This window comes from Cyprinus carpio, chromosome A19 (assembly GCF_018340385.1).
Source record: "Cyprinus carpio isolate SPL01 chromosome A19, ASM1834038v1, whole genome shotgun sequence".
Classification (NCBI taxonomy): Eukaryota; Metazoa; Chordata; class Actinopteri; order Cypriniformes; family Cyprinidae; genus Cyprinus; species Cyprinus carpio.
In genome coordinates, this window is record NC_056590.1 from 73,121 (window position 1) to 97,188 (window position 24,068).

General features: G+C 37.5%; 3 protein-coding genes across 10 annotated transcripts in view; 1 reads left to right on the forward strand and 2 right to left on the reverse strand.

Moving 5' to 3' along the window:
- LOC109111541 (septin-7) overlaps window positions 1-17,349 on the reverse strand; it is a 53,698-nt gene extending 36,349 nt beyond the window's left edge. For 2 of the 4 annotated variants that reach the window (XM_042775921.1, XM_042775919.1), the window contains exons 1-4: window positions 17,208-17,349; window positions 11,695-11,699; window positions 10,884-10,986; window positions 1,562-1,668 (exon numbers count right to left, since the gene is read on the reverse strand). In XM_042775921.1, coding sequence (XP_042631855.1) covers window positions 1,562-1,668; window positions 10,884-10,986; window positions 11,695-11,699; window positions 17,208-17,262 — 270 coding nt within the window. In that variant the 5' untranslated portion in view covers window positions 17,263-17,349. Of the gene's footprint in view, window positions 1-1,561; window positions 1,669-10,883; window positions 10,987-11,694; window positions 11,700-16,835; window positions 16,838-17,207 lie in introns of all 4 variants that reach the window. The other 2 variants (XM_042775922.1, XM_042775920.1) reach the window with 1 other exon arrangement.
- Window positions 17,350-19,150: 1,801 nt separating this feature from the next.
- On the reverse strand, window positions 19,151-21,522 carry LOC109085009 (heat shock factor-binding protein 1). 3 transcript variants are annotated; one of them, XM_019099651.2, is made up of 5 exons: window positions 21,422-21,522; window positions 20,900-21,012; window positions 20,716-20,782; window positions 19,436-19,526; window positions 19,151-19,339 (listed from the first exon to the last, which is right to left on the reverse strand). In XM_019099651.2, the coding sequence occupies exons 2-5, from the start codon at window positions 20,942-20,944 to the stop codon at window positions 19,303-19,305; spliced, it is 240 nt and encodes a 79-aa protein (XP_018955196.1). In that variant the 5' UTR covers window positions 20,945-21,012; window positions 21,422-21,522; the 3' UTR covers window positions 19,151-19,302. The 3 variants fall into 3 exon arrangements, with proteins under 3 accessions (XP_018955196.1, XP_042631859.1, XP_018955195.1); XM_042775925.1 differs by lacking the exon at window positions 21,422-21,522 and adding an exon at window positions 21,280-21,402; XM_019099650.2 differs by lacking the exon at window positions 21,422-21,522 and having other exon boundaries at window positions 20,900-21,258.
- Window positions 21,523-21,572: 50 nt separating this feature from the next.
- LOC109085012 (solute carrier family 66 member 2-like) overlaps window positions 21,573-24,068 on the forward strand; it is a 35,615-nt gene continuing 33,119 nt past the window's right edge. For 2 of the 3 annotated variants that reach the window (XM_019099652.2, XM_042775924.1), the window contains exons 1-2: window positions 21,573-22,160; window positions 23,599-23,732. In XM_019099652.2, the coding sequence (XP_018955197.1) occupies window positions 21,958-22,160; window positions 23,599-23,732 (337 nt within the window). In that variant the 5' untranslated portion in view covers window positions 21,573-21,957. The remainder of the gene's footprint in view (window positions 22,161-23,598; window positions 23,733-24,068) is intronic. The other variant, XM_019099653.2, reaches the window with a different exon arrangement.

Consider the following 24,068-nt stretch of genomic DNA (forward strand, 5'->3'; position numbering starts at 1 on the left):
CAGTTTGTATTCAGAAGTTTAAGAGTAAAGTATTTTAAGTAACGATTTTTTATTATTTATTTTGTATTAATAAATAACCTCACTGTATTCATTTATAATGTAACATTATAGCGTGACATTTGTGTCAATAATCTTCAAGCACAGGTGACTCCGCGTGGTGGGAGGGGGGCCCCCAAATCAAATTCTGCTTAGGGCCCCCAAGAGGCACTGGGTGCAGCTCAGTAATTTTCCGTCCAATTCCAACAAATCCTACAAGGTCTTTTAATCTAGAATGTGAATTTAAAATAACATTTGTGTGTGTGTGTGTGTGTGTGTGTGTGTGTGTGTGTTTTTTTTTACATTGCTCATTGTGACTCATTTTGCCAGCACAGGTCACATATTTTATATATTTTTACAATTAATAATAATAATTATTTTTCTCAACTATTTGCTTTTTTATTTTACTGTAATATTACAAAAGTAATTTTTATACTATTATTATTATTATTATTATTATTATTATTATTAAGCCATATTTATATATAAATCACAAAAATTTTAGCCAAATAGCGCAACCTTACAAAAAAGCACAGAAAACCTGGAGTTTTTGTTTTTTTTAAATCACATCTTAAAATTGCAATTGTAATTTTTTATCAGAAAAATTACAATTAGACTTTTTCCTCAAATCGTGCAGCACTAGTTTATTCTCATGGCTGATCTCACACTTCCACTTGGGACCGTTAGCTGCTTGAACATCAAACTAGATGAACTTATTTCTGCAAGATTGCAAAGGATTTCAGTATATCATGTGCAAACACATCTTTGTGCATGACAGTCATATGATTGCACAGTTATGTAATGTATCACACTCATCTCAATCAAGATAACTTTTGTATAGCGTTTCAGACAGCTGTACCAACCGACAGACTCTAAGATAAGAAAGTACCTCATGAAAGTGGTACTTTCAACTTTCAACCCCTAAGACCTACGGACTGCAAAAGACCTGAAATATGTCTTTCTGGAGAACAGCGTGGCATTGTAATCACTGCAATCTTTACAATAGCTGATGAACTGCATACCACAAAAGCCAGGGACACACCTGTGTTTGACACCGCCAGTCAATCCAGTTCTAATGATCATTTGATTGACAGCTGCAGGCCACATCACAAGCTCCTACCCTTACAGAAATGGGAAGCCATCTTTAACAGCTCCTAAGTAAAGGTTTTACATGCCTGATGCCAGAATACTGCTGATTTCGCAAAAGATTCGACAGTACATAAGGCGGACTGAAGCATATGTGATCCAGCTGCGAGAACCACAGCCCTCTATAGAGTGCTGCATGCAGGAATGATGTGCTTGTAGGTCAAAACCCGTAAACGGGTTGATTCATAAAGGCTGTGTTCATTTGTGAAGATTATTGTGATGAAGAACAAACTCTTGTTGGTCACCGAGCTTATTAGCTGCAATAATCCTAAAACCAATGGAAAAATCTGACTGGGTTTTTGTTGAGGGAATCAGCGCTCTATAGTGATCTCTTGGTAAAGGCAGGAAAAGATACAGCCGGACGCCAAGTGGATCTTACCTGAACGGTTTTCTTGATTCTGTTAGAGGGTCCGGGATACTCTGGAGAATACAAGTCTGTCAGGAACAGGGAGTTGATGAGTGTAGACTTCCCCAAACCTGATTCTCCTGCAGGACAGAGAACAAGAGTTCACGTCAGAGATTTCAGGACGTGACTCACTCATCACTTCTGTTAGCTGATGAACAATGACTGTGTGGAATTTGAGTCTGGAGATTTATTTGCCTGTTCATTAAACATTTTGGGTAACTTGTGGTGCTTGCTAAGTCATAGAGCCCTATGAAATTCATTTGAATGTTTTTCCTATATTTTTTTTTTCCATTTTAATTTCTCTGAATTCCATTTTAATAGCATCGAAAAGCATTTCATAAAATTTTACCGGTAATAGGGCCCTTTTTCTCTTCTCCAAAATCTGCTTTAAATTTTCTGTATTTTATACAAAAAAAATGGTAATCAAATGAATACATAAGACAATTGAATAATCTTTTATAATGTTTAAAAAAATCCTTTACAATAAACCATTGCTTTTGTGTCAAATAGAGTGCTGTGAAAACAGTTGTTTGATTATTTGCATACAGCCCTACTTTTGATTTGTTAATCCAATTTGACAAATTCCACGACATTCAGCAATTTTAATAACTGGATACCATGATTCTCTCCACGTTTTCACTGAAATCAAAGGTCCCTATAAGACCCAACATTGCAAATCTATCAAACCCGGTGCTTTTAATGCCTGAGATTCTGCAGTTTTTCAACTTAACTCCAAAAACAGGAAACCAGTCTGGAGGAGTGGGATAATCTGATCAACTCTGAACTTATATGGGGCCGGTCCCAGCCTGCGAGTCTGGGAAACACAGACAGCATCTGAAATGTGTGGAATTCCATAAAGCACAAGAGAATACAACTATTTAGCTGGACATATGGAAGGAAATCTAAACAGTCAGAAACTCAGACTATATGATAAAGTAAAAACCAGGAGAAGAACCAGAGGGTGACCCAAGATAAACAAACAGGATGTTCACAAGCCATTATAAACTTTATTAGTGGTGTTTGCCAAGACAAGCTTTAGTATCGCCCCTGCTCATACTTAACCTTTAACTCTAAGTGTTCGGCTTTAGTATGCAACTCATCCAGCACAGTTTGAGCTACAATACCTCAGATTGCCCACTTGTTTGGAAAAGAAGTTACATATCAGTCCCCTGGTGGACAATAAAACTATCATAGAGACTTGAAGATGAGCTCTTTTGACTAGCACTACTGTGCAAAAGTTTAGGGTCGGTAAGTATATTTTTGAATGAAGCATCTTCTGCTCACCAAGGCTGCATTTATTTGACCAACAATAAAGTAAAAACAGTAAAATTGTGAAAGATTATTACAATTTAAAATAATTGTTTTCTATTGTAATATATTTTAAAATGTAATTTAGTCCTGTGATCAAAGCAACATTACTCCAGTCTTCAATGTTTTTTTTTTTTTTTTTTTTTTTTTTACTTTTATTGTCTCCCTAAATTCAAGTGTAATATAGCCAGTCTGTTTTCCTTCATGAGGCCGTTGGCACTGTTTTATGAAACTAAATCTTTGAACATATGCAAATTGATGTTCACTTGATTTGCGCTTATGTGAAAGTGCAATAATTGAGGAAATTAAAAAAACTACTTTTGAACAGTAGTGCATGCCAGAACACCTTGGCATTCACCTAGAAAATTCCTTGGCAACCCTAAAAACTGCTCAGAGCACATTAGCAACTGCACAGCAACACCAGTATTGTGTCAACTACTTTTTTCCTTCTGAAAATGTATAAATCTAGTTTGTAATGTGCTAAAAAAGATAACACATCCCACTGTTAAACAAATATATTGCTGACATTTGATGCTTCCCCACAATACATAAGTGTCCAACAACAAGTGACTTTTTCCCAGAACAATTCCTCCAAGCATCCGAGAGCGATCCATCAGCTGGATGCGCGGCAACGTGCTTCCTGTAAGGCCTGGAACAAAGTGGACAGTGTGAAGAAAATTGGGTGCATGTTGGCACAGAGCAACGCTGGGCTTCTCTCCTGACCTTTAACAAGTGCCCAACCCAGCACCACTTCCACAGGCCGTAAAACACGGAGAGAACCTTCAAACAAAGAAAAGCTTCTTTCAAATCCTAAATGTTTTCCAGAAGGGCAGAACAACAGTGACCTCACCATCGCAGCAGATACGTCTTCCACTCATTGCCTGGAGAGATGCAAAAGCAATTGCTATCATTCGAGCAGAATGAGGAAAAACCCAACAGGATTTATTTTGCTTGCTGAATGTGGTTTTTGAAACAGGCCAGTGGTCTAGAGAAAACAGCGAGTGAAATACGGTCTTCTTTAAAATGTCATTATGAATTAGGGAAACAATAAAGGCAGGCAGCGAGTGGCGGAGTGAAGCAGGCACTGGGATGCACTTCTGCTGTTCTCTGGAGTGAAACCAGCGCAGCGGAGAGACCAGAAAAACTGCCACGATGGTGGAGTTACTGCTGGGAGACATATGATACTGAATACAGGCCTGCCAGAGTGAAGAATTTCCCTGCTGGAAGAAACTCACATAAAAAGCAGAAGATCTTGTGGAATTGTAGCTTGCAGGAGTTTTTATAGTATCGTAACTTGCAGCTGTTCAAGGAAACTCATTTAGTACAAACGTTTTAAAGGGACAGTTGGACAAAACTCGCTCATGTCACGCCAAACGTGTATGAACATTTTTTCTACGGTGACAGAGAAAGTGGAGTAGACTGAACTGCACATTTTTTACATTTTGAATTTATTGTTGTGAATAATTGTTATATGTTGAATTTATGTTTTTAAAAGAGACACAGCACAAGTTGGACACAGCAAACATGACGCTCATGGCAAAAATTGCCAAAGTTCTAGTGTGACCGAAAAACTTGCTTTTTATAACAGTGACACAGAACCACTATAACTACATATTTTGTATGATATTGAATATTTTACTTTCACTTTCTCATGATGCATATGTGAACTAACTACATATTTTGTATGATATTGAATATTTTACTTTCACTTTCTCATGATGCATATGTGAATTTCTCAAAAGAGAACACAGCACAACATGAGCATCATATCGAAAAATGGCTCTTTTTGCAGTTTTATAACCGTGTCCGGAAAAAATTGCATGCAAAAAAGTGAAAGTCTAGTGTGACTGCGGCTTTAACGAAAACTTTGCTCGTTGTCTATCTGCCCACAAAACACTTATTTGGACATCATGTTGAAAGAGCGGTGTTCAAGGATACCACAGAAAGAAATACACACCTTTTGTTGTGTGCTTGTCAAGGGCTTTTATCTTCGTTGGCTTCTATCTTCTTAATTTGGACTATTGTGAGTGGTATTAATATAGGTTATCATTGAGTGCTCAGTTATTCGTTCTTTGTGTGTGTAACAGAGGTTTTCCTTGATATTACTGTCTTACTTTAGAAAATTAAGAACCTAAGAATATGTTGTTAGTCTGACACAGACTTGAGTTTTATTGTGCTGCACTGGGCAGTTACTAGCGGGACTTTCCCTTTCTCGTGATGCATATTTTAACTACCAATCCACCAAAATCAAAATACCACTATAACTACATATTTTGTATGATTTTGAATATTTTACTTTCCCTTTCTCGTGATGCATATGTGAACTAAAAATCCACCAAAACTAAAATATACTAAAACAATAGACCTATGTTGTCTACAAATATCACTTCCACAAAAAAACACCAAAATAGTCAAAAAACCTATGTTGTCTACAAATATGCGAGAAAAAAACAGCTAAATAGTGTAAATAATGTGAAATACTGTTTATGGTTGGTCAGTTTTCACTGTTTACTTGTCTTGCCATTGACAGATTTGGCAGAAAAGTAAATTTTGGAAACCAGTTCTATGTAGATAGAAAGCTATAGGGGTTTGGAGCATCATGAGGGTGAGTAAAAGATGACAGATTTTTGGGTGAACTTTTCATTTAAGTAGTTAAGATCAGAATCACACAAGAGATCTGAGTGTGCATGCAGAGTTTAGCATTGAGGAAAGAGAGAGATACATTGATAGATGAACAGAAAGGTGACTATGGGCAGAAGGTTTGTCATATTAACACCAGAGATAATTACAGAGTCTTTCATTGAACTCTGCATCAAGAATGATGACAGATCAGGGCTTTCCTGTCACCCGCCCAAAAATGCCAAACTGCGGTATCTGTAACGCGCCCTGTCTCTGTGCATTATGAAACTCACTGATTGTGCTGTGTCAAATCCTTACAGGCCTGCCCTGAGCAGATGAAAAACAACACACAACATGTATCCATCTAACAACCTGTATTTCACAACATTAACCATTACTGAACACTCTTCAGACACAGCAAACTCTACATTAAGTCCAAACTACTGCAATCGGGGAAATCTAAACAAGAGGTGTTAAAGCCTGAGCAGAGAGCAAGGTGAGGGTCCTGCCACTGAAGCAGTTCAGCCCAAAGCCCACCACGAGGATCGGTGAGAGTCCGGCTCGCTTCCTTTAAAGGAAATATCCCACAGCTGTGTAAACCAGGGGGCTTATTCCAGAGGAACTCCTCATCTCATGACAGGGCCGGGGGGAGTTGGGAAGCAGGAAAAGCTTGGGACTGCACTGGGAGGGACAGAGTTTACTACGAACTGCCAAAGAACTTTCACTGGCATAGATAAAACCAGAATGCAGGAAAAATAACTATTTCCACTCATTCTCTGCTATAGGAGAGGAGGAATTGTATAATCTTGTCAAATCATTGAAACCAGCAATGTATGTTAGACCCTATTCCACCTAGCTACTAAAAGAGGTGTTTCCAGAAGATCCTCTTCTGAATACTATTAATTTGTCAGTGTCATTAGGATATGTTCCAAAATCCTTCAAACTGGCTGTTATCAAGCCTCTCATTAAAAAAACACAACTAGATGCTAGAGAATTAGTTATTTACAGACCGATCTCAAATCTCCCTTTTCTGTCAAAAATACTAGAAAAGGCAGTATCCTCTCAGCTATGTTCCTTCTTGGAGAGAAATGGTATCTATGAGGATTCCCAGTCAGGATTTAGACTGTATCACAGTGAAGAGACGGCTCTCATCAGAGATACAAATTACCTGATCTAATCATCCGACTGTGGCTGCATTTCTCTATTAGTGCTACTGGATCTTAGTGCTGAGTTTGACACTATCGACCACAACATTCATTGGATTGGCACGGTTCAAATCTTCCTTATCTGACAATCATCAATTCATAACAGTAAATAAAGAGGTATAATATCGATCACAAGTACAGTATGGAGTGCCACAAGGCTCAGTACTAGGACCGCAGCTTTTCATGCTTCACATGTTACTCTTGGGTGATATCATCAGGAAACAAGGTGTTAGCTTTCACTCCTATGCTGATGATACTCAGCACTATATTTCTTTGCTGCCTGACGAAACACTCCAATTCGCAAAACTAACGTAACACATAGTTGATAAAAAAAACTGGATGACTAGTTATATCTTACTGCTAAATTCTAAAAAAAAAAAAAAAAAAAAAAAAAAAACAGAGGTGTTATTGGACCAAAACCCTCTGCATGTAATAACTTAGAAAACTGTCTAACACTTGATGACCTAGGTGTGCTATTTGAAAGCAATTTTTCCTTTGAAAACCATGTTTCTAGCATTTGTAAAACCGCATTTTTCCATCTTAAAAATATATCTAAATCATGACCTATGCTCAATGTCAAATGCAGAAATATTAATTCATGCGTTCATGACCTCAAGGTTAGATTATTGTAATGCTTTATTGGGTGATTGCTCTGCACACTTAATAAACAAACTCTAGCTGGTACAAAATGCAGCAGCTAGAGTTCTTACTAGAACCAGGAAGTATGACCATATTAGCCCGGTTCTGTCAACTCTGCACTGGCTCCCTATTGAACATCGAATACATTTCAAAATCTTGCTAATTACTTATAAAGCCCTGAATGGTTTAGTTCCTCTGTACTTAAGCAAGCTCATATTGCATTGTAGTCCTTCACATCGGCTGCAATCTCAAAACTCTGGCCATTTGATAATACCTAGAATATCAAAGTCAACTGCGGGCGGTAGATCCTTTTTCTATTTAGCACCCAAACTATGGAATAATCTACCTAACACGGTTCGGGAGGCAGACACACTCTGTCAGTTTAAATCTAGATTAAAGACCCATCTCTTTAACCTGGCATACATATAATACACTATCACATTTCTATAATTCAAATCCATTAAAGGATTGTTAGGCTGCATTAATTAGGTCAACCAGAACAGGGAACACTTCCCATAACACCTGATGGACTCACTACATCGTAAGAAGAATGGCATCTACACTAATAATAGTCCGTTTCATTCTTATTCCAGTCCATATCCAGATCAGATGGTGGATCAGCACCTAGAGATGACCTCTACAGCCCTGAATGTCAGTGGAGACCATGTCAATTAGATGTGCCCCAGAGACAGATCCCCTGCGAAGACCTCATCACCTCAATGACCACATGGTTTTACACTTTACACTTTTTTGTCCTTGTAAGTACTGTACTGAGTACTGAGTAATATTAATTAGGTATAGGGTTTGGTTTAGGGTTAGTTACATGTAATTATGCACAATTTCTGCTATTCCTACAGTAACTACAAGTAATGTGTAACAAGGGCACTGTAAAAAGCGTTAGCAAAATCTCTCATTTTATTAAAGATATCTTCATTTGTGCTATAAATATGAACATATCATGGGTTATGCAATGATATGCAAGTAAGTAAATGATAACAGAAATTGTTCTCTTTAACAAGAAGAATTATCCATTTACTTTATTATTTGCAATACCCAGCCTTTTTATCATACCACTTACAACTGAAAAATGAAACCAAAGTATAAATCTTGGTGCTGCTGATTACAACATACCTAGTCATACTTCAGTATGCAAAAAATTGTAGGACAGAAGACCAATCATAATTCAGTATGCAAATATATGTAAGACACAAACCAACTGCAATTCAGCACGCAATTCAGAAGACCAATTATAGTTCAGTATGCAAGTAAGCTAATTTTATTTATATAGCACATTTAAACATAGCAAAGCTATCCACTGTGCTGAACAAAGTAAAGAAAAGTTAAATAGAAAATAAAACCAAACAAAACAGACAATAAACAAAAAGTTTTCAACTTTGATATAAAAGTGGTAACAGAAGGTGCAAGGCAGATGTCTAGAGGCAGTTGATGTGAGAAACAAGACCAACTGTAATTCAGTATACAAATAGATGTCAAATATTGCAGTCTGTTTGAGTGCAACAAAGGTCAATACAGTAGGTGTTTTTTTTTTAACTTATCTTACATTTATAGGCTTTCTTAAAATTTAAGTTTTACGTTTATAAAATAAAAACCCAAATGTGAAATGACATCCAAAATATTTAAGGATTACAAGTATATTGTTGCTTTACAACCACTGTAAAAACTTTAAAATGTGGAAGAAAAACCATCATTTTTCAGCAATCATAAGCAAGTCAAGCTTAACAAAGCCGATAATCCTTATAAATTATAAATAAATCTGAAAAATGAAAAAGAAAGAAGAATAGACTTAATTGCCTCTACATCAGCCAAGATCAAGGCCAAACCTTACAAGTGGCTGGTAAAAAGGTTAATTAATGGTAACTATTGACTTTCACCAGCCTCAGTCATGACTCTACTCTACTGTCAGGCAACAAACACTTCTGAAACCATAGACGAGCCCAACGTACATCCCACCGAGAACAGACGAACAGCCTTAACAACAACAACATCTGCCCCTTATCATCCACAGAGAGAGAGAGAGCTTGAAGTGTTTCACAGCACTGCGCTTCTTCAATTACTATGCGATTCTAATCACATGCTGTACACTAAATTGCCATCTAAAAGCTTGTTTCCTGCGCAACGTGCAGCAGAGGGGGAAACTCCAGGGTGTAGCTGCTCCAACACTCCGCCCAAAATCCCATGGAGATGGAATTCTGGAACATTTCAGAAACGCGGCTCCGGCTCTGGATTGTGAGCAGGACGTGAGGTGACCCCAGGTGGGTGTCAGAGCCAGTTTCAGGTTGTGTTGTGTTTGAAGGCTGAAGAGCTGAAGGTGGAGGTAGAGTCCTCAGGCCAGGCTGAATGAATGGGATTACAGGAAACTTCCCTCACACTAGGCCATGCTTACACACACACACATTCCAAAGGAAGGGAAAAACCCCGGGTCCATGGGAGAATGGGAAGCACATTTGTTTTGAATGCTCATTTCTTCAAGCCCTGTTCTCTTGTTCTGTTCTGCCATGTGAAATCCATCACTGATGCATTTCAGCGCACAGCTGCCAGCGCCTGGCATGAAGCAGCCCGTGTGAAACCGAATACCACTAGACACATGAGTGCATATAATCCACATAGCTCTGCATGCTGGGTCAACAGCCCTCTATTTTTGACCCCGTTTTCATTAACGTTTCATTGAAGCTTTTTTCCATACATTGCAAACCACAAAAAGACACACAATCTGTTTTGTAAAGGGATAGTTTCATTTATTGGGCATCTCACACTTCTGACTTTTTTTCTCACAACTGAAAAAAATTGTTTATATCTCGCAATTCTGACTGCTTTGAGTTATAAAGTCAAATTCCAAGAAAAAAAAAAAACACTGATTACTTTCTTAAAAGTGTGGGTTTATTTCATGCATTCGAGAAAAAAGAAAAAAAAGAATTGTGAGATAAAAAGTCACAATTACTTTTTTATTCAGTGGTAGAAATGGGCTTCCATACTTTCCTGCTTTTGTGGAACATAGAAGAAAGTTCCCAGACTGTTCATGCTGCTCCTTTCTATGCACTGAAAGGGAATGAGGACTGTCCAGCTATTACATTTTATTGTATGATCCAGATAATATTTCTATATTTATATTTATGCATTTAGCAGACGCTTTTATCCAAAGCGACTTACACTGCATTCAGGCTAACATTTATTTTTTTTTACCTAACATGTGTTCCCTGGGAATCGAACCCACAACCTTTTGCGCTGCTAACACAATGCTCTACCACTGAGCCACAGGAACACAAATAAGAAGTTTGGGTGAGTAAAATGATTACTAATTTCTTTTTTTGGGTGAACTATTTCTTTTAAAAGTCTGTAAAAAAGCTCAAAACTTTGAAAATAAAGAAAAGGTCTAATAGATGTTGCAAAAACGCTGTTGAAGGCTTTGGTTATCACAGCCCTCAAGTGACAAATGAGCTTTCACTTAAGGAAAAGAGACAAATTCATTGGCCAGCGGTGGGATAAACAGGACAGAAGATACTCACCGACAACCATGAGAGTGAACTCGAAGCCCCTCTTCACAGACTTCCTGTACACTTGGTTGGGGAGATTTGCAAATCCCACGTACGCCTCAAGGTTCTTCTGTTGCTGTAGACCACAACCAAACACAGTCAATGGCTTAAGCAGGCATGACTGACAAAACACTACAAATGAGAAACACGCAGGTGGCCATCCGTCATGACCACAGATGGTTAACATGAATGAATCTTCAGAAACATTTGGTTTGACAGTCAACATAATAACATAGTGACGTGGCTATAATAAAACAAGGGCTTTTTTCAAGACAAATAATCATTTAAAAACTTTTATTTTTGACATTTTCTGAAGAAAATGACTACTTGCTTGCTGGACCACTTTATTTGTTTCCTTTATCAACGTAAAGACCTTTTTACACCAAGACAAATGTTTATCACACCGAACAGCTTTGAACAAACCATTGACCCCATTGTCTCTATCGCGGTTACGCGCTCATGTGATGTGCTACGGGGGTCACGAAAATGTATAGTTTGCATGCATTTTTAAGAACTGCGGTTTAAAAACAAGTGATTTTAAACAGCTGAAATGCAATCAGCAGCAAAAGAAAACTCATTTCGCAAAGTTAACACACCAATTATAATATCGCACGCACGGTGCTCGATTTGTAGTTTATCAAAGACTTAACACACCAATTATAATATCTAATACTAGATTTTGAGCTAATTTGCAGTACAGGCTCCAGATCTTAAAGCTCTTTCAGGGAGCTGAACAACATATGCATTTGTAGTTTATCAAGGTGTTTGAAATGATTGTACTTACTGCTACTTTGGAGAGCATTCAGATCAAGTTGTTCCACAGATCGATGGATGAATAGATGAAGAAGAGATGAGCAGATTCCAGCAGGCAGGGAGAGAGTCATCCATGTACACAAAATAAAACACAAAGAGACACAATGAGACAAAGAAAGATAACAGCTGAAGTACATTAAGAGGGTTGTCACTGTTGTGTCCTCTGCTATAATTCAGATGCGTATATCATATCATATAATGTTGCCTATTAAAAATATATCGATATATCGTACAAACTCAATATGCCGCCCAGCCCTAGCTCAAAGGCCTTGTTTATATATGGCATTAACATCCATCGCAGGTGATTCAAACACACGTGATCAATCAAACCACATTCAAATGGTCACATTACCACCATGCCAAAAAGACACACTTTAAGAAAGAAACACATCTGTGGATGATTCTGTAAATATCAGTCTATTTTAATCCTAATACCAAAAATGTGCAGCCTGTATTGTTTTCCTAATGCTGCACAACCAAACCACTTCTCTAAACATACAGAATTACAGGAAGGCCAGAAATAGGGCTTTACAGTGCTCAGGCTGCCAGTAAAACAGACTTAATTGAATAATCATCTCACTTAATGAACCAGTCCTTTTCTTTCTGCTGAAACAGCAAATCATCAAATGCACTGATCTGTGACTGCAGCACATAAAAACCCAACTCATTTGACTATCAAAACCTTCATGTTATTCTGCTTACACTACAAAAGGAAACGTCCTGGACGAACACGTGCAGCTTGACAGACACAAGTCTGTGATGATAGTGATGCAGAAAGTTTGCTGCAACGTACAGTAAAAGGGTATCAAATTAGCTGAGATGACTTATGCATTATATCCAAGGACTTCTGAAGTCATAAGACAGCTTTATGTGAGGAACAGACCAACATTTACACTTAAAGTAAGTAGTTATTCAGCGCTAATCACATTTTCATAAAATTTGCAAATACACACTTGACGCAGACACAATCACTGAATCCATTCATTAAAAAAACATGGAATTTAGGCTACTGTATAAGACTGAATATTAAGATTTTTATGATTATTAAACCACAAAAGACTGAAGTATGTGTGAATGTGCATTTACATGCACAAGACTTTTCATTCATCACGTAAATGCTTTAGTCAAACTGAAATCATACAAAGTCATCAAAAGTTTCTTTTTCAGGTGAACGACCCCTTTAAGATGAACTATTGCATTTATTTTGAGTGTCTGAGAAATTTTGCCCTCTCTTACTCTATTTTCAACACCCACACAATGGATAAGCAATGCTCTATCTTGAAACTACAAATGAAAGTTACGAATATCCTGCACAACTTCCTGCTGATGTTATCACTGGGTGTTCTTCTAGAAGGCAGGTGTGAGGCGTGAACACACGAGTACACGCAGAAATCGTCTGAAAAGGAAAACTGAGGATGGTGGATGTTCCTTCTTTCAGGCTAAAAGTTCAGTATATGTAAAAAGGAACATCTCAGTGAACCAATACGGTAAATGCTCTGATGCAAATTTGGATGGTCTCAACCACACACACCAGCAAAAACTACACCAGACCGCCATGAGGAACGAGCCCAAGACCCAAAAAAGCACAAGTGGATTTGTCTGGGGTGAAGCATCAACAGAAATAGTCTACAAGGATTCACACAAGCAAAAACTGAAACATGCCTGGGCTTTCACAAATATAATATATGACCTCAAAGTCTCATTCTGGGTCACTCACTGATGTGGGTTATTATGGGATAGACGGATGCCTTCATCCAGTATATGACCATGAATGCAAAGGCTTAATCAAAGACGTGCCAAGATTCATTGTGTGCCAAGCAGCTTGGACATTCGTTTCATTGAATAGATAAGGGTAACAGGTTTAAAAAATCATGAGGGAGAGAAAATGATGACAGAACTTTCATTTTTGGGTCATCCATTCCTTTAGGGATATTTAACAAAACCATTGCCCGTGCAAAGATCTAAAGGGAAGACGAGCGCGAGAGAGTGACTGCTGTCCAGAAACAATGACACGTTTTTGTATGTGGCTTAACTGCCGGAAGAGATGTGGTAGCCTAAACCTAAAGCAGTAAAGAAAGACAGAAAGGCAAAGCAATAAAAAGGAGTAAATGAGATGCAGCGATACCCATTTTTTACATGACAGATTTTCAAAAAGTGCTTCACAGGATATGACTGACTCACAAGTCAGACAGTCAAAAATGAACTGCAAAGCACAATTCATATAGTCCTCTGCAGACGTATAAAAAAAGTGATTCAGATGCAGCAGGGATAATAACCCTAAACCAATTTATGTATTGATGCGTTTAAAAAAAGAAAGAAAAGGTTTGGTGGAGATAGTGACACCAGTCAATACTTTCACTTCAATAAGGAGGTCTCTTGTTCAGGCAGCAGCATTCAAGCGTTGTCTTATTCCACCGTAAGTGCCCTGCGAAGTGAACTTCACATGAAATTCTGCCATGATTCCAGTTCCAAGGGAACGTACACGTTACATTCAAAGGACGTTAAAGTGTGCGAGACGTGAATTTATATTGTATTTATTTACAGAGGTATATTATGTCACACTTCACACTTCTCTAGTTAGTTTCGTCTGTGTGTGAAGACAGAAGCGCAAATCCGTGAATGAATGTACCAAAGTTAAATAAACTTCAACGGAATAAAGTCGAATGGAACTGAATTGAATTAAAGTTCAATAAACTTCAACTTTACTGTTCAGTGCACTGATGTCAGACTAATTTTGGACAATAAAGTTTATTGTTAAATTGTTAAATGCCCAGCCTCAATTACATATCTCTGTCACATCATTATAAGTCTTTGATCACCACATATTGAGTGATCATTGCAAAAAATGTGTTTATGTACGGTATATTCTGTTTATGTATATACGTACCAGTCAAATGTTTGGACACACGAATGGGAAAGTGTCCAAACTTTTGATTGGTACTGTACTATAATACACACAAAGAATATCGGCCGATATATCGGCCTTTTTTGCTCCCTAATATCGGTATTGGCCCCCCCAAAAAACAAACTTTTTGCAGCTCTGGAGATGAACTTTATGTGTCCTTGTCCTCATATAGTGAGACGGCAGATGCTGAAACCTCAAGCGTCTCGTATGCTTTAGTATACTGCGCTTTAAGATTCACACGCACTTTTGATTTATTCATTCAAAACTCTCCAAATTCGATGACACTGCACATTATACAGTAAACTGCATTTTTATGACTCAATTCAATGATTTCATCTGCATTTTCCGTATCAAGGAAATCCTAGGGCTCTACCAGGATCTTGTCGACTCATTGCAACACCACGTGAATAAAGCGAGCAGTCCCGGTCTGGTTTTCTCATCACACACTCAATGAAACAGTCAGACAATACGGCCCATAAAGTCTATTCTGACCACCCGCAGTTCAGACTCACATTCTCTTTTAGGGTTTCAGTTCTAAACTATTCACTTAAAGGGATAGTTCAACCAAAAAATTAATTTACCCTTTATTAACCCCCTGAAGCCGTGTGGGACACTTTTTATGATGAATGGATGCACTTTATTGGACTTATTTTGTACTATTGAAAAATAACACCCATTCATTGCCATTATAAACTTGGAAGAGCCAGGACATTTTTATGGAGTAATTTTCATTTTTGGGTGAACTAACCTATCCCTTTAACATCCTACACAAGGGCTGTAAAGTCTCTATCACAATCCGCATCCAGGACCAAAATAGATTTAACATTAAAATAAAAAAAAAAAAAAAGTCTGGCTGTTTTCATGTCTGGTTCTGCCTTAAAATCCTGATTTCTTACATTTTGACGTATGTAGGATGAAATCCATGGGATTCAGGATAAAATTCAACTGTATTTGTGTTTTAGAAATGAGGCCTCAGGACTAGCCACGGATTAAAAAACACTGTCACATGTGAACGGACAGAACCGATTCAAGCAGTAGCCATGTGATCCATAATAAAGGAATAAAGGAGGAATTCTTCTTACTGAACAAGTGTCCAACAAGTTCTTCAGCCACACCAGAGATCGAACTCACAGATGATCATGCTGTGTGTTGCTATAGCACAAATTTATTTTTGTACAGTTCTTCTGTATAAAGGCTGAGGTTTCATTCAAGAATGTTTGCTGCCTAAAAGTGAAGGTAAAAGCATGTAATCTACATGCAACATCTTAAATATAACCTTAAGATGCATGCAATCAAAATTGGCTCTATGGACTTTGTTCACACTCAAATTTCTAGTCTTGTGATGAATGAATAATCCATGCAAGTAAAGGGGGGGGGGTGTTCTTCAGTCAGTCAAATTCTGATAATGTGCTTCCTCTCTGTTTAAAGATGTCAGTCTGACGGCTTGAGCAGAGCATCCTAAATCCTCCAGCTGGAGATGGTGTGGAGGTGTGCTAAAACTCAAGCCCAGCCTCCTAGTCAAGAATCTCATGTTTCACCAAATTCATCACAAAATTTGGGTCGCAAATTCTGATTCACGCAAACTTTAATTATCCCCAAACGACAATTTTGGAAGGAAAAAACCAAGCTGGTCATGCGATTAATGTTTGAAAAAAGTAAAAACTAATACTTTTATGTATTCAGTGTATTGCATCTGTATAATGCTTTATTTGCATTTCTTGTAAAATGTGTACAAGATGGATCATTTGGGTATTAAACAAATCAATCTGTTTACAGATCTATACACCCATTCGTCCCTCCATCTATCCATCTCTATGTGCCCAATCCATTAATCTGTCCGCCCCTCTATCTATCCATCCCTCATCCGTATTTCCATCCATCCAATGCTAAGTGATCGATTCTCTACAGCAGGGGTGTCCGATCTGGTTCCCCGAGGGCCACTTTCAGGTGTTCAGCTCCGACACACCTGCCTGAAAGTTTCTAAACAGCCTGATTAGACGGTTCACAAGAAGAAAGAATAAAGAAATAGTGTGTGTTTAATTAGGGCTAAAGCTCCAGGAGCAGGATCCTCCACCCCTGACCTACTGCAACACACACTTCTCAATATTTCTACAAAGCTGAGAGAGAGAGACAGACAGACACAAGAAGGTGTTTCTTCAAACAAACAGACTACAGCTGCAAATGTCTGGCCACAGCACTGCATTCACTGCTTAAACCCATGGTTTACCGGAGAAAATACCGTGCTAATGCCATATTTTGTTTATTGTGGGATTCTTTATAGTACAATAAACATACCATAGCACTATGATTGAGTACCACGGCAATATTATCCGATACCAGCATTATACCACCCACAGTACACTTTTTGTAAGCGTAACTGTTAAAGTAAAATACTAGAGAAGAGACGGTAGTGTCATGATAATGACACACAGAGTGAAGATTAGACCAAAAACAGGAGCTCGAGCAGATCTATTCGTCTATTTAACGCTCAGGAAACACATCTGTTCTAAACACACTGTCCAAACAAAGCAATACAGAAGAGTTTGACTTTAACAAAGCGACAGGGAGTAAACACTCACCCATTCTGCTGACGCTCCCGGCCGCTTCTGTAACCGATCTCTCGCCGATCGACATTGCCTTTCTCCAACTCGCGGCGTACGTCACATTTCTTGCGTAGTCTCCCTTGACAACCGCTGGGGCTACGGCGGAGGCGTATCTTTAGTGAATAGCGTCCGCGCTAATCTCGCGATAATTTATGCAAGCCACAAGAGGGGGAAAGATTTGTATTCAAATACGGATGAAGCAGACAGTACATCTGTCAACAAATTTCGGAAGATTTGGCGAGATTTATTTTTTTAAGTTAACTAAATAATAATAAAAAAAAAAAAAACAATTGCAAATCAAAGTAAAATAAATTAAAACAAACAACAGATTTCGAACTGAAACAAGAAACAAGCCGTTGATAATGAAGAATGGTTCAACAAATACCTAAATATTAGTAAATACAAGTATATACATTAAAAATAATGTAAAATAAAAATATACGATATTTATAGGAGGCTGTTCCATACTTGAAGAGCCTCGCTCTCTTTACCTTTTATACCTAATAATGTGAAAATGCACAGATGCACAGTGAATTGAGTTCTTTATTGATGGACATTTGTTGATTTAATTACCTTGAAGGTTTTCTGCAATGGAGGAAGCAGTGAGAAGAGAAACAATGCTGCCAACTGCTGGCTAGAGAGGATAGCACGTTGACACCTTGTTAACAGTGTTGAGTAGATTACTTACAAATTATTGTACATTACTGATTACAGATTGCATGACGAAAACTGTAGTTAGAAACATCATCTGGATTACACATATTTAGTTATATAGTCTTTGATTACTTTTAGATTACTTTAGACCTAAATCGTTTATCAAATAAACTTGAAGGGGATTGTTGTGTATCATATTTTGTACCATAGAGAGAGAGAGAGAGAGAGAGAAAGAAATATATTTCATTCTTTGTTATCAATATCATGATATGCTTTAAAAATTACACATCATATTACAGCAGGGTTTCCAACTGGGGTTCATGAACAAACCGTAGGGTGTTGATGAAAAGCTAATATAAAAATGTCATATTGTAATGCAAATATGTTGTTTAAATTATTGAAATCACAGGGGGACTTAAATATTTTAGGTCAAAGTGGTTCAGCTCACACACACACACACACACACACACACACACAAAAAGCTTGGGAATTCCTACGTGACATGAACAAACATTAAAATACATGAAAACATGACATTACAGTAAGTCTTCCAGGTTAGAAATATTTTTGTCCAGACTTCCAATTTCAATATTTAGTGAAGGTCACTGGATATGACGACGGTGTTTAAAACGTGCATGGTTTGTTTAGAAAGGAAAATAAGAACTGGGATGAATCAATAAATTATGAATAATTTACTGCCATTGTCTGAATAACATGTAAGAATGTATGCCATTAAAAGTAACTGTAATCTGTTTATGATTATTATAAAACATAACAATCTAACTAGTACAAATACTTAATTTTTGGAATCTGATTATGTAATCCAGATCACATCATGATTATTACCTAGCACTGTTTCTTAATATGAAAAACTAAACACCATAGTTCTATCAAATTAAACATTGTAAATTATAATATATACAAATGTACTTTTAATGCCAGCCAACATCAGTTAATGTTGCGCCATTGTGTAGTGTGAACAAACCCCTGCCTAACTAATAAACACTAGGATGCTTTATGAGTGCTGCTCAGTGCAAAATATCACAAAATCATGCAAAATGAAAACAAAATTCAATAAGAATTCCCTTAAGTTCAGTTATGTGTTGCTACAAAGTCCTTTGCAAGTATTTCACATTAAAAAGGGACCAGTGTAGTCTTCTTGGCCCAATGCATGGTCTCAAATATCGCTGATGTTGTCAGCTAGAGGTTTGCTACATGTTTCCATTTTTGTTTATATTGTATCCTGGAAAAGATTTAACACAAGAAGCTTAACAAGTTCATTTATTGCTTTATAGGTACAAGATCCAGATCACATATTCAAACATAATCATATAGAAAACAAGGCACCGGTGAATAATACATGCATAGATTAATACACAAATATTGTGTTGAGCTCAAGCTTCTCCAACATTTCTGCTCAGTGCTTTGGCCAGCTCGGTCTCTCTTCAAAACCACTGCACAGAAAAATAGCGATATTAAATATCATGACTCATTGCACCTCAACCAAACTTTAATTTAATGACAGAATCAAATAAATCCAATGCACTTGCTTTGCTTTATAATGATTCTCAGCTCCTGCTTGTGTCATGAGATCACCGACGTTCTTCTCCAGCTCATCTATGCGCGTTCCCATCTCATCCAGTTCAGGCGTTAAGGAAAACCCTCAGTTCTTTGTGTGACAGAGGAGTCTCCAACCTGCTTTTGAAGAGCTACCGTCCTGCAGATTTCAGCTCCAACCCCAATCAAACACACCTGAACCAGCTAATGCTATGCGTTTCTATCACCACTATCAATGCCTAAATGAATCTGCTGAGCTCAGGTGGTACAAATAGTAGCTCTCAGAAAAGTCCCATGTTTTTACATGTTGAAACCACAGTAATTTCAACAGGGCGCGTGTGAACACACCTTTAGATCCAACCCTGCTTCAACACACATACCTGTAGCTCTCAAATAATCCTGAAGGACTTGATTAGCTGGATCAGGTGTGTTTAATTAAGGTTCAAGCTAAACTCTGCAGGGCTGTGGTCCTCCGGGAACTGAGTTGGACACCCCTGAAATAAATGGTTTCACACAGAAACTGCACAATCAAGGAGTCCAAAGAATGTGAAAACCACTGCCTGTTTTATATCTACGGTGTGTGAGACTAGGAGGACTTTTAAAACAAGATCAGTATCAATAAAACTAAATGCATTTAAGTGCTGCATAAACCTGATTCTCTAATGTTTTTAGAATGACTCAAGCACTGTTCAAAGTGTGGGGCTGGTATGATTTTTAAGGCTTTTAGCTACATTTATTTCATCTAAAGTACAGTAATACTGTCAAATATTATTACAATTTAAAATTTTTCTATTGTAATATATATTTAAAATGTGATTTAATTCCTGTGATGCAAAGCTGAATTTTCAGAAATCATTCTAATATGCTGATTTGCTGCTCAAGAAACATTATTGATTATTATTATTATTTCTTATTTTTAAAACAATTGTGCGGCTTAATATTTCTGTGGAAACCATTAAACGTATTTAATGTCACTTTTGATACATTTTGCTAAATAAAATTAGAAATTTCTAATAGCAGGTGTTGTGGTGAAGAGCAAATGGTAATACACAGCACTGAATGATTTTCATATTTACATGGTAGTCCTAGGTATAAAAGAATACCATGGTATTTGCTCAAAAGTGTGTGATATTGCCATTGCATTGTGTATGAAACATGGTATCACTATGGTAGCAGTTCAAATACATTTTATGCTAGTGCTAGGCTATAGTAAAAGCTTCAATCTAAGCATGCCGAGCTTCTACAAAGTGAGATTTTGCATCTGAAAAGATATTTTTGGAGATGATTTGGTCAGATAAGTTCTGAAACCTGCTCTGAAGTTGTTGCATAGTCGTCTCCATCTGTTTGAAGAAATGATAAGTCAAACTTTAAAACAGTAGGCTTCATACAATCTGTAAATACAATTACACAATCTATCATCACTGTCAAATTAAAACACATTAAAAAAGACCACCTACCATTGCAGTCAGGTCTTTAGCAGCTTTTGACCCGGATCCTGCCATGAGGTGTGTTTGGGTTGCTTTATGTTGGGTTAGTTGTTAGTTTTCAGCTCTAGGCAACGTTATCTGGACTAAAACAGAAGGAGTGAGACCTGTGCTTCAATCTCAGAGATTTCTGATCATATCCATACAGCAGAATTAAAGTATTCTCTAACTTCTCAACTTTTCACTCTCATTCATTGTTTGCTCATAAAAACTTCCTCTTTCGTAATCTGTAAAAAGGCATCCATCCACATTTAACCCTTAAGTAACTTAGTAACTTGTGTGATTTCCAGTGCACTTGAGGATAAATCTTCTGAATTACACAGTGCTAATTTTAATATCATGCATTACGTTACATGAGGTTTGCATGCAGTAACTTCATCTGGATTTCGAAGGGATTAAACGACACAAATGTTCCGTCAAAACAAGTATGAAACAGTTTGAGATCAAGTCTGGTCATGTCTGAGTCTAATATGTAATGGTAAATGTGATCCTCACATTCAAAAATGCATAAATACTGAGGTTAATCGATGATAAATGGTTGCGTCTTTGATTTTCTTTCATAGGCGCGACATGAAACCCGACTGGCGACGGGACCGCGCGTCTCATGAATATGTAATGAGCACGTCGTGACGTAATGCAACACGGAAGTGCTGTGGTGAGCTCTAGCTGTAGCAGTAGCAGAGAGGATCACAGTGGCTTTAAAATGTTTTACAGCACTCTGCTTTCCATTGCACGGAGAGGATCCACGTCATCTAACATGGACCCACGCTGATGATCTGTTCCCATCGATTCAGCAAGTAAAGGGGACTCACTGGAATGAGTTAGATCTACTGAATCAGGGGATGTTGACAGGGACAATGAAAGTACACTCACTGCCGTTGTTTCGAGTGTACATCCAGTAATCCTCAAGAAGTTACATTTTGAAATGTGCACAAAACAGCAGTAATTATTTATGTTTCGTTACATTAGTGGGCTAGTCATCGCATTCAGTTGGTTTTAATTGTAAGGGACAGCAGCTGCATCCCTCAGTGATGGATGAAGTGATTATGGATCAGATCATGCATGCTGTTTATCAAGCGGTGTCTTGGATCGCATCTCTTGCCATCATATTCGGAGGGGTTGTGCCATACATCCCTCAGTACAGGGACATCCGCAGGACCCAGAATGCTGAGGGATTCTCCACATACGTGTGCCTGGTGCTGCTGGTAGCCAACATATTGAGAATACTGTTCAGGTGAGTTATTATATCTCATCCTTCATGTCTGGAGACACAATATCTGACTGCAGGACAGCTATATGAGGAAACGATAAAAAACACACGGCACGTGATCCACTGATCTGCCATAATCCACCTTAATGTGTATTTATAAAGAGGCATTTATATGACACCAGTCTTTAAAACATTCTTACTGGATACTGTGTGTGTGTGTGTGTGTGTTTGTGTGTATGTGTGTGTGTTTGTGTGTATGTGTGTGTGTGTGCGCGTGTTTTTGTGACATATCAGGACACAACTTTGTATAATGTCATGGGTATGACACAGGTATTACAAGGAGAGGGTGACTTATGAGGACATAACCCATGTCCCCATTTTTCAAAACGCTTATAAACCATACAGAATGAGTTTTTTTTGAGAAAGTAAAAATGCACAAAGTTTCCTGTAAGGGGTAGGGTTAGGTGTAATGTTGGTGTAGGGCAATAGAATATACCATTTGTAAAGTATAAAAACCATTACGCCTATGGAATGTCCCCACAATTCACAAAAACAAACGTGTGTGTGTGTGATAATTATCTCTTCAGTATTTCTTCTTCATATGTCTTCATATCACATTTAAGTTTCTGTAAATGATTTAGGTTTCCACAGTAATAGAAAACTCGGGAATCTTTAAATAGACATTAACAGGCCTGGAAAATGGAATAATATAATATAAAAATAATAAATTAAATGAATATAAAATATTGTATTTCGCTAGGAACTTTGAGAAGTTCTTCCATTTATCCAGTTAATTTTTTTTTTAAATATCTAAAACATTTTTTTTACACACACACACACACACACACACACACACACACACACACACACACACACACACACACACACACATATATATATATATATATATATATATATATATATATATATATATATATATATATATATATATATATATATATATATATATAAAACATTTATATCATTATTATTTTTTTTCTGAAAGATATTTAATTTAATGAAGGATACTTGAATTCTTTGGATTAATCAAATATCTTTCAGATATTAAATAAATAAATAATACAGTGGCTAAATGGGAGAACTGCTCAAAGTTGATGATAATAATAATAATAATAATAATAATACAAAAATTAAGTACGGTATATAAATTTCAAGGGCTGGTGGTGACAAATGGAAATCTCTGTAAAATGATTATTTTTTACAGTGTTACCAGTTTTAGGTACAAGCTTACTGATATGCATAAACGAAGGGGAAAGTACTGTTATAGCTTAGCTCTCGGTGAAATTAAACAGTACAAGACAAGAAAAGGGTCATACATGCTGTCTGAAGACTTTACAGGTTACAGAAAAGTCCAGTGTGTGATAAAGAGTTTATTGGTCAGAAGATGTGTATTTGGTGCTTTTCTCTGAACTGTGTTTGTGTGTGTTGTTGTTGTTTTCAGGTTTGGACGTTACTTTGAGACTCCGCTGCTTTGGCAGAGTATAATCATGATCGTCACGATGTTAATCATGCTGAACCTGTGCACCAGCGTCCGCATGGCCACTGAACTCAGCACCAAACGCCGCTCCTTCACAGGTGCCAAGCTTTATGACCCTTTACAGTCTCTTTGTCCTCTTGAGTGTGTGTGGAGCTGCAGACGGATGTTGTTTCAGCACTCACTGCTTTTTTTATTCCCACGTCAATGAATCAATTATATGTGTCTTTCTTTAAAAGTTTTATGAAATTCTCTTCCTCAGTTCGTTGGTTTAAAGCCTATTGAGTTCAGTCACATGGTCAGGGTCTTTCTTTGAGATTGTCATACAAGAAGGGCCTCTGAGGAGGATGAACGTTGATCGGCTGGCTGCTTGGTGAACATCAGACTCAGGTTTATTTATACTGGGGGTGTGTTACAAAGTTAACAAAAGATGAATT

Excerpts from the sequence above, each read along its gene's own strand:
- LOC109085009 (XM_019099651.2), bottom strand. The coding sequence starts at position 20,944 with ATGGCAGGATCCGGGTCAAAAGCTGCTAAAGACCTGACTGCAATG. Across the intron at positions 20,783-20,899 it reads CTAAAGACCTGACTGCAATG|ATGGAGACGACTATGCAACA; the intron begins GTAGGTGGTCTT and ends TTCTTCAAACAG. Across the intron at positions 19,527-20,715 it reads TGACCAAATCATCTCCAAAA|TGGATGAGATGGGAACGCGC; the intron begins ATATCTTTTCAG and ends TAACGCCTGAAC.